The 10,730-nt window shown below is 50.0% G+C and overlaps 1 protein-coding gene across 1 annotated transcript in view; it reads left to right on the top strand.

The window, feature by feature from the left end:
• EPHA10 (EPH receptor A10) overlaps positions 1-10,730 on the top strand; it is a 34,675-nt gene that overhangs the window by 7,488 nt on the left and 16,457 nt on the right. Inside the window, exons 2-6 of the mRNA XM_017736124.1 lie at positions 511-575; positions 1,868-2,537; positions 2,949-3,008; positions 9,507-9,662; positions 10,608-10,725. Of these exons, the coding sequence (XP_017591613.1) occupies positions 511-575; positions 1,868-2,537; positions 2,949-3,008; positions 9,507-9,662; positions 10,608-10,725 (1,069 nt within the window). The remainder of the gene's footprint in view (positions 1-510; positions 576-1,867; positions 2,538-2,948; positions 3,009-9,506; positions 9,663-10,607; positions 10,726-10,730) is intronic.

Below are 10,730 nucleotides of genomic sequence, written 5' to 3'. Positions count from 1 at the left end.
GGTTGTGGGCGCGGGAGGGGAGCCCCCCCCTGCCGGTCGGGAGCTGTGGCTGTTTGCTGGTTGTGGAAGGATCGTGAAGCTGTGAACTGAGGGAAATAGCTCTTCCTGTCAAAGATAGAATTGGCTGTTTTGTGGAAAAAGGGCGTCGTTTGCCAGGGAAATCCCTCTTTCAAAGCAGCTGCTGGTACCTTTCATTTCCAGTATCCGGACGCTATGGGCATGGTACAGTGGCAGTGTTGCCTGTGGTGTCAGAGGGATCGTCCCTGGGATGGCACAGTCGTTAGGGCACTGATCAGGTACCTGCGAGGTTGTTCTGGGTGTGCAGTGAGAGCTTCGTGGTGCATGGTGCTCACACGGTGATGCCATGGCTGGTGGAGCCAGGGTGGGAGCTGCTCCCACTCCCTGGCAGCTGGCACAGCATGGCACTAAGCTTCCCAATGCAGGGACTGTGTGGGTTTTACTAGCATTTGCTGTGTCAGTGGTTTTCCTAACATGCTATCTTCCCTGCAGTTGTCCTGCTGGACTCAAAGGAATCGCAGGCGGAGCTGGGATGGACCTCACACCCATCGAACGGGGTAAGCATGGAGGTGGGACTGTCCCTCTGCACCACTGGAAAGGGTGAAAGGGTCTGTCAGCCTCTTGGTGCTCAGCAGCGTTTGAAGTCCTGCGGTATGAGTGCTTTGCTTACCACGGAACTGGGGTGGGGGCTGGCAGCCACAGGACCTCCTCATTCAAGGTTGGTGAGTAGCTTGGCATGATCAGTGCCGGGAGCCGCTGGGAGCAGAGCGGGAAGTGAGGCATTGGCTATGTGAGCACTGTGACTGGTGTGGAGTCCCTCCTCAAAATGATTTTACACTACTAAAACAAGCAAATAAACACTGGGTAGTTAAGGCTTTGTGTTGTGGTTTGCACACCAGCATGAGCACCAAGGGTCAGTCAAGCCCTTAAAATCCGAGGGCTGTGGCTGGGGAAGTCATCGGGAGCTGCGTCATGTAGCACTGTTTGATCAGCCCCTGGCTTTGCTGCTGGTGTTGGTCTAAAGCTGCCTTCAGAAAGCTTGGAGTTGTGCTCCTTTCAGCTTTGGGCTCATTTTCCTGAATGGAAACAAAGCATTCAGGGGGAAGAGAGATAGGTCCTAGAGTCATCTGTGTGGCACAGCTGTTTGTTTGCAGAAGAAACCCTGTTTTCAGTATGTTTTGACTATTTTGCATAAATTTACCCCCAGAAAGAATTGCTTTGGGAAATTGCCAGGTCGTCATTCAGGCTGTGAGGGTTGAATCATCATTTCACTGATCAGAATCTCTGCTGATAGCTTTGGGGAAACGCTGTTTCACTTGCAGTCAGAGGATTTGTCCTATTGCAGCTAAAACTTCTCCTGGCAGAGAAGCTGCTGCTGCTGTTTGTGAAGGCATTTGATGTCCTTGTGCAATGGTGTGACTGGTGTCACATCTCCTTAGACATCTTGGATTTCTCTGGGTGGCTGAACCCCATCCAGCATTACACTGTGTGGTAACACTGTGTGGATGCATCTTCCCGGGGATAGAAAATCTGAGGAGTATGTGGGAGACGAAGGCTCTGGCTCCTGAGCGGATGATGTGTCCAGAGTCAGGCTTTGTTTTCCAAGATCTGCTGCCAGTGCTGCCTTTCTGGTTGCATCTTCATGTTTGCACCTCTGCAGAGAGCTCAGGTGTTAGGTGGTCCAGGAGCAGGGTTACTGCAGCTGGTGGTTTGGTGGTCTGAGGACTCCGGTGCCTACGACGTAATGCCCTGTGGTGGGGAGGCTTGTGGTAGTGACATTTATACTGGTTGGTGTGTCTCTGCTGGGGCAGCTCCTGAGCTGTTACAGCCCTTTGTGTTCTCTCCCCAGTGGGAAGAGATCAGTGGCGTGGATGAAACCTACAAGCCAATACGCACATACCAGGTCTGCAACGTCATGGAGCCGAACCAGAACAACTGGCTGCAGACAGGCTGGATCGCCAGGCGTGACGGTCAGAGGATCTTCATTGAACTGAAGTTCACCCTGAGGGACTGCAACAGCATCCCTGGTGTGACGAGCACTTGCAAGGAGACTTTCAACTTGTACTATGTTGAATCTGACTCTGACTTGGGCCAGAGTGTCCGTGAGAGCAAGCACACCAAGATCGACACCATTGCTGCTGATGAGAGCTTCACCCAGGGGGACCTGGGCGAGCGCAAGATGAAGCTGAACACTGAGCTGAGGGAGATTGGGCACCTGAGCAAGAGAGGCTTCCACCTGGTCTTTCAGGACGTAGGCGCCTGTGTGGCGCTGGTCTCCGTGCGGGTCTATTACAAGAAGTGTCTCACCACTGTGCAGAACTTGGCCATGTTCCCAGACACAGTGGCGGAGACAGCCTTTGTGACATTGGTGGAAGTTAAGGGCACTTGTGTCGCTCATGCTGAAGTGGACGTGGATAATCCCCCCCGGATGCATTGCAGCGCAGAGGGCGAGTGGCTGGTCCCCATAGGGAAATGCATGTGCGGCCCTGGCTTTGAGGAGAAGGACGGGGGATGCAGAGGTAAAAGTGGCCATTGGTGTCCTGGCAGTTTTTGTCTGTGTCAGTCCGTGCTGCTGCCGGAGCTCTCTGGTGCCTGAGCACAGTTTGGACAAATGGAATTGTCTTTTGTCAGCAATATGTTTCTTTAGGTGATGGCAGCTCCCCAGTGAACCACCAGACCTTTGTTTGGAGGGTGGCAGTTGGAGGGCATGGGGCTGCTCTGCAGCGTGGTGCTTGTTGGGCAGACATGTCAGAGCTCTGGATGCTGGCAGGCATTTCCCACAGCTTTATCTGTAATGTTAAAATTACTCTAGAACATTAATATCCCTGTTGATACGCTTTGGACACAGTTTAATAATTCGGTGGCTTTACAGCTCACAAGGTTATATTTAAGGACAGCTGCAAAAACGGATGTACCCTCTGCCTTAACAGGTATCCATCCCACTAATGAACCTGGGGCTGGGACCACTTCTATCTCGCTTTCAAAGGCAGGTGAGACCCAGATGTGGGATGCTGGCTGTCATGCTCTTCCTCAGAGTGTGTGACCCTCCGAATGGAGAGAGTTGCTGAGCTAATGCCACCCCTGGGCACCTTCTTGCCAGCCAAGACCTGGGAAAGGGGATGCATTCTTCAGTAAAACACATCTGAAAAGACCCTTTGCTATCCATGCCTGGTGTCCAGATGATGCCTTGGTTCTCTCCCTTTTCACCTCAAAAACAGATTGACAGGAAAACAGCTAAATAACTCCCAGGCAGGTAGATTTCCCCCACACTGGAGGCAAGTGGTGCAGTAGGACGAGTGAGCTTTTCCCACGGAATTGGATCTGCCCTCCAGGCTTTTCAGTTTTACACTGTGCTGATGGTGCTGCCTTCCTCCAGGTGGTGGGATGCCCTTCCAGGTGCTCTGGGCAGTGGCTTCTCCTTAAGAAGACCTTATTAAAGCTATCAAATTGAAATCTCAGTGCTGTTGATTGCTTCAGTGGCTGCATGGCAGCTTGCCATGCTTTCCACATCTGTTTGGAGTAGGGATTTACATAGTGAGTCCCAGAAGGCTTTTGCTAATGTTTCAGGTTTCTCTGTGCTGAGTTTAAATAGTTCATATTCTCTGAGGAAAAATATTTGAAGTAATTTAATGGACATAATTAAGTTTTTCTCCCCTCTCACAGAAAGCCGGTCATTAGTCATTCTCTGTGGAGCAGCGTCTGATGTCTGGTCAAATATCAGAAAATAGTTTTTAAGGGTTGAAAGTTTTGGGTTTGTTTGCAGCCCTGCATTAGCATAGTGCTAAGTGAATAGCTTTAAAAGATTTCTGATGAAAGCAGCCAGGGCTGTGGAAATTCTTCAGTGAGGACAAAAGCCCTTGAGCTGGAGGCAGGTGGATACTTTAGGAGTTTGGGGATGCTAAACCAGCCAGGTGATGGCACAACACACCTGGCTCCACCACTATGATCCTGTGGTGGTGGCTTTGGAGGGCTCAGTGGATGTGAATCTGTGGGATCCTGCTGGCCCATGAAACTTCTCGGCCACAGTCTCTGTTGCAGCTCTTGTGGGCGTGAGAGGTCCAGGTGGTGGACTTGGGGTGGTGGGGGCTCTGCTGCTGGTGCCTGTGGGGTGGCATGGGGGCCAGGGTCGTGCTTGCGGGTGGTGGTGGCAGCAGGACTGTGGCACTGGCGACAGCTGCAGCACAGCTGGAGGATGCAGGAGATGAACTGGCAAAGGTGTTTAAACTTTGTTGCAGAGCTGTTGTCCCTGTAACCCTGATTTAGCTACTGAAAGCATCCTGTGCCAAGAGAAGGTTTGTGTCCTCTGAAATTAGGAGAGATGAAAAAGGCCAACAGGACTTACGACTCTGCTAATTCTGGCTGCAGGAAAGCTAAGTCTTTCCATGTCCATCCTCCTGTCTTGCACCACTGCTCCAGAGGCACCCCAGCACTCCTGATAACTTTGCATGTTTCTGATGAATCGCTTTAGTGTTTGGTGGAGTGCAGCCATCTCTGGGGTGGGACTGCACAACTTTAGTTCTGTTTAACATCCACTCACAAAGAACAGAAGAGTTTGTCACTGAAAATGCACTCAGACTGCTTGTCTTGTCTGATGTATCTCTGTAGCCAGATGCTGCTCTGTGCTTACTCTGACCATAAAACCCATTCCCAGAAGATGCACGGCCGGCAAGTGGGCAGTCCTGTGCTCTGTGGATGATCCCTTGCCCCTCCCTGTTTTGTTTTCACTTGGCTTCTCACCTTTGATGTCTTTTTACCATTAATTTTGTCAGGCGTGAGCTGTAGCCCCTTTCTGCCATTTGTTTTGTGATGTGTAGCAATAGCTTTTGTGTAAATGAAGCCATGGTAAGGGGGATCTGTCTGACATTTTCCTTCAAAGTTGTCTCCTGCTTCATCTTTTCTATCCAATCCCTAGTAATATCTGCAAGGAGAATTTCAACAAAGCTCAAGGTTAATATTTACCCGCCAGATTTGCTGCAAATGAGACAACTTAAACCAGACATTGAACTAATATGATGGAGACCAGTTACCAAAAATAGCTGCCAGCCACTCTTCTTTGACAGAAACGTAAATTTGTGCTCTGATGAAGTTTCCTCCTCAATTCATTTTCCTCCACTTCTGACAGCAGTGGCAAGAGCCAGCTCTGCACTGCTGCTGTGTCCCATGCTCTGCTCTCCCTCACCAGCACCTGGAGCCCTGCTCGGTCTGGTCAGTGATGGTCTAATTAGTGGCCATGTCCTTTGTCTGAAAACAGTTTTAGAGTTGAAATAGTTTCTAGTGCTTTGTCAGGATTTTTAAATGACCTTTTAAAGAGACGAGTGTTGCTGCTTTTCTGGGGAGGAAAACCTCGCACAGGAGGTGGCTTCAGTGACAGCCTTGTGGCAGCATGGGGAGCAGCTGCTGGTGTCCACGGTTGCTGTTTGAAATGGGGAATTACAGAAATTCCCCCTCCTTTTCTGCATTACTGGATGGATTTTTGAGCAGCATGTTGAATTCAACCTGCTATGGACAAGACACAAGGAAGATTTTTTTGTATCTCTCTTTGGGGAAAAAGCAAAGGTTTAAGGTGGGGGTGGGATGTGGGGTGAGTAAGATGCTCTTCTGTCCATTGGGTATGTCCCACCACATCATTGGGTCACTGCAGTCTCCTTGGGTGGAAAAGAAATAGTTCAATTGAAAGTTAGAGAAATTTAAAATAATAAATCACAGTATTTTGTCATTTACTGCAAAGATACTTCCTGAAGCCCGAGGTCTGCTTTTCTGTTTAAATACAAAAAAGATGGATCCAAATGTACAGCACTTGGCGCTTTTGATTTGTTTAATCTTTTATACATTAGCTTGCAAACCTGTAAGTGCTCCCGGAGTGTGTTTTATGTGCTGACTGATGCTGGAGGATTATGCATACGTTTATTTTTCCTCCTGGGACTCTGTAAGTTGCACAAAGCACCAGGTTTTACTTTCATCACAGATGCAGCCACAGGCATCCCACAGTCAGGCCCTGCACTCATGGGGCCAGCACTGCTGTGTGGAATTGACCCTTGGTAGGGCTGGAGCTGGGGACATGTGAGGGGGGTTGTGAGGTGCGATCGGCCATAGTGCTGGATGGTGGGTGCTGCTTCCCATCAGCTGTGCACATAGAGCACCCATGTAAAATGAGCTCTCTTTTCAGTCTCTCTGGAGTAATGACCAGGCTTGGAGGTATTTATCATTTGGGATTGCATGTTACATTGCTGGTTCACAGTGTGTCTGAAATAATTATGGCTATGGAAGTTGTGACAGATTCAGACACAAATCGCTCCATGACATTTAATTTCAGAGCAAACTACTCTGACAATTACAAGATCACAAGTTGTTTGGAGAATTCCTGTGAGGTTAAGGTCATGGATATCTGGCTGCTGGATGAACGTGTTGGATAGGCTGTTGAAATGTGGAGAGGACGTGTCTTGCCCACAGCTAAGGGGGTTTGTGTGAACTGAAGTGCTCGGCAGGCACGGGGTGCCCTGGAGAGGCCAGTCAGCCAGTCCTTCACCGGGAACTGTTTGGTGGATCCATTAGGGAACTGAGAGAGACAACAGTAAATTGCAGTTGGCTCAGCGGATGTGCCTGCTTCAGTGTGTCCTTGAGGAACATTCTGGCATAAATAGCAATGAGGTTCTGTCAGTCCTGGCTGGATTCATCAAATGCACTCTGTTAGATATTTCATGACTGTCTTTCTTCTGGACTAAATCACTAAATTTAATTTCAGCTGTTAAGAGCTCATTGTTGGGGATGCACAAAGATCTTGCCCTTAGACACAGGTTTTTGTTTTAGTACTCTTCAAATTATTTAACAAGGACAGAAATGACAGAGTAGCATTGTCTAGAGGTGTTGGAATTGCTGGGAATGTGTTGGATCATAGGCTGCTTGTTAAAAACCAGTTATTAAAACACTCCAAACTGTGTGGAAGGCAAGGTGCTTTTGAATTCTCTCAAGTGGTGCAGCCCAGAGTTCCCATCCTGGCAGACATGGAACCAAGGTGAGAGGAGCCACAGCCCTATTCAGTGCTTGCACTGATCACTCCTCATGCTGACTTTGTCCCTTTCACACTGTCACGGAGACTGGACACGATTGCTGTCCCTTCTCTCTGCCTGCAGTATTGATTAGAGCTGGTGCGGTAAGGCAAGGCGAGATCGCAACCTCAGTGTGGAGGGGGCAGGAGCCTCTCTGCTACCCGAGGACATTTGTTGACAAGGCTCTTTGGCCACCTCAGTACACCACTGAAACTCTATTCCATCGATGATTTACACAAGGTGCCCTGTCTGGTTTGGGCAGTGCATCCTTGTCCATGGGCACTGCTGGCAGCATCTGTCTCTCCGTGGGGCTGCTGCCCCCTTCTTTCCCACTGCGCTGGCCTGAGGCACTTTGCCTTGGAAGCACTGATGAAATGTTTGGAACATCATAAACAGTGACTTTCTTGGCTTGATAATGGGATTAAGATAGATGGGGTATGGCTGTGCCGGCGAAGTCCAGTGGGGGGTCAGAAGGAGGAAGAGCTCCTGGGAAAGATGCACTGGTAACAGCTTGGATGACGGTGATGAGATTGCTGGTTTGAGTGTTGCTCAGGGAGGGCTGGATGCATGTCTAAGGGCTTGAGGGGCCCAGTGCTCCCAGTCTGTCCTTTGCTGGGAGGGACTGTCAGGCTGCTGGGGTGCCTCAACCCGTGGTGCTGTCCTGCTTCTTGCTGTGGCACCCCCAGTGCCAGCTGTGTGTTTCCCCAGCTGTGGCTTTCCTAAAGAGCATTTTTATGAATGTCTGCTTCAACAGAGAAAATTAACACACATTAAAGCAGATGAACTTTGTCAAATACAATTCCATGACCAAAACTGGAAAGGAATCGATTTTGGAAGACAACCGCGTTGTAGTATTAATTATAAATGCCTGTATAAGGGTTTTGAGTGAGGCTGCGGCTGTTATTGATTCACACTGGCACACATGACACTGCTGCTGGTAGGACTTCACTGGGAAGGGAAAATGAAAGCTGTCCCATGCCACTGGAGTAGGAAACCATGCATTTTCTAGGTCTGCATCCTCAACTGCCCCTGCTTTCCCTATGGCACAGGCTGGGAATGAGAGAGGATGTTGCTCTCTCTCAGCTGAGACACCCACTCCTTTCTGAGGAGCCGTGTCAGATGAGGTGGTAAGAGAAGCCTTTCCCATGGTTACTTCATGCTGGGTAATCAGCCAACCTGCAGCACAAGTCAGTGTAGCTTGTTCTGCTGCTGGTTTGACAGCGTGCAGACAGTGTTAAACATTGAGGAGGGAATGTGCTCTCTCTGTCAGTGACATGGATCAGGCATGCTTGAGGAGCTTCTATGGTCAGCAATGGTGGAGCTGGAGAGAGGCAGTTGATCCATCTGACCCATCCGACTGGGACAATGAATTATTGAATTTTATTGTTTACTAATTTAGTTGTGATAGTACCAGAGGACCAGGAACAGGATAGAAAGCAGTGTACAAAAAAGAGAATTTCATTCTATAAATTGATGACCTGATCTCCCAAGAGCTGTCACATACCCACTCTAGAAATAAGCGCTGTGAAATGGCAGGGAAACCTAAACCAGCTGGAGACCAAGAAAAACTCGTAGGATGAGGCAGAAGAGGGTGGGAGTTTGTCTGAAAAAAGAAACAGTGACACACATATGATACATCACATGTGCTGGGCACTTCTGTTCTTCTCAAGGGCGAGTTTTGGACAGCCAAGAAAAAAATGAGCAAGTAAAGCCCACGGCTCCTCATGGGACACACTCACATGGGGTTGTGGTGCCTGCTTCTGGGACACGCAAATTGGGGTATTTTGTGCTATTAATAATGACAGACACTTCTGTAAACTTACATCTGGCTGTTAGAAAACAGGGAGGAATAGTCTGAAAGACACTTCTAATTGGAAATGTTCCGTTTCCTATGATGAGATGTCAGATTTGTGTGACAGGCACATCTGAGGGATGGGGGTTCTGGGCTTAGTGCTTGGATCCCATCATGTTTGTAAAGAGGATTGATTTTCCTGTCCTGTCTGATGCAGTGATATTTCTGCCCCGTATTGTGGTCAGTGCTGCCTAACTAAAGGAAAAAGCAAACTCTGTCTCCGTTCTATGAATATACTACTAGTTTTTATTTGTTTTCTCAAATGTAAAGAGGGAACTGGAAGTTTCGGGAGCAATTTTAACATTTGCTATTTTTTCCTGGTTTATCTAGCACCCTAGATAGGGAATGACGTTTACTATGAAAGTCAGTGCAGAGCGACAGCACCCAAATGTCTCTTCTGGGTAAAGCTAAGGGACATCTCTCTTGGTGCCAGGACCATGTAGGTGCTCAGGGAAAACAGCTTAGAGGGTGGTGTCTGCTGGCCAGTGGCAGCAAAGGAGTTCCCAGGAAACAGGGAAATGCAGTCACCAGACATGTCCCCCCCATTCATCCTGTGCTGCTCTCCCCTTAACACCCTCTCTCTCTTTCAGCTTGCCTTCCAGGGTTTTACAAGCTCTCCCTCCGTCTCCCTCTCTGCTCTCCATGCCCTGAGCACAGCTTCACACATGAAGAAGCCTCCACGTTCTGTTTGTGCCAGAAGAATTACTCCAGGTCTCCTTCAGACCCACCATCTGCCTCCTGCACACGTATGTCTTGCTGGAACAGCGGCTCTTTGTGGCGAGGGAACAGTGTCCAGGCACTTTGTCTGTCCTGCAGCACAGAGCTGGGTGGTGCCCAGGGCTGTCTCAGGCTCCCACTGCCTGCACTGTGTGCTCACCTGTGGGAGCGTGTTGCTGGGGGTCCCGTCTGCGCTGGGGTGAAGCTGCAGTGGGGAGGGGATGGAGGGGCTGTCCCTACAACCCAGAGCTTGCAGGCTGAGGCTGCAGGCTGATGAGGCAGACGCGCAGTCAGGCTTGCAGACTCCCTGGTAAAACTGGGGCACACTCATTTAGTCACTGTAGTTCACAGGTTTTAATTAAATGGCCTCTAGTTAATTGGACTGGACTCCAGCTGCTCTGGTGATGGATGCTGTCCAGCTGCCAGCACAGGCAGGAGGAACCCTCCATCTCTGCTGAGCATGGCCAGGCAGTGTCTGACCTGCAGCAGCCTCCTGGGCACCAGTCGTGCTCAGGAAAATGCTGGGTCCAGCCAGGTGCTTCTCATGCACAGTGTGAGCTGTGGCTTGTGGTGCACACACATCCCTACGGCTGGGATCCGCTGTCCCATGTCCCTCTGCGTTGCATGCACCAATGCCTCCATGTACCCTCATGCCACCCCTCAATGTGGCTGTGCAGGACTGTGTTCTTGTGCTTTACCCCCAGTGCCTTTGCTGCTGCTCCCAGAGGACCTTTAGGTTTGTCCCAACACCTGTGCACAGACTTTTGCTTCCAGGTCCACCCTCTGCCCCAAGGAACCTGGTCTACCATGTCCCTCTGCGTTGCATGCACCAATGCCTCCATGTACCCTCATGCCACCCCTCAATGTGGCTGTGCAGGACTGTGTTCTTGTGCTTTACCCCCAGTGCCTTTGCTGCTGCTCCCAGAGGACCTTTAGGTTTGTCCCAACACCTGTGCACAGACTTTTGCTTCCAGGTCCACCCTCTGCCCCAAGGAACCTGGTCTACAGCCTGCGGCAGTCGTCACTGGTGCTGGAGTGGAGTGCCCCTGCCGACGCAGGTGGCCGCCACGAACCGGCCCCACACCCGTGGGGGTGGC

Source organism: Corvus brachyrhynchos, unplaced genomic scaffold (assembly GCF_000691975.1).
Source record: "Corvus brachyrhynchos isolate BGI_N302 unplaced genomic scaffold, ASM69197v1 scaffold65, whole genome shotgun sequence".
In the NCBI taxonomy this organism is placed as follows: domain Eukaryota; kingdom Metazoa; phylum Chordata; class Aves; order Passeriformes; family Corvidae; genus Corvus; species Corvus brachyrhynchos.
The sequence above is the reverse complement of the archived record's forward strand: the minus strand, read 5'-3'. Positions and strand labels throughout refer to the sequence as shown.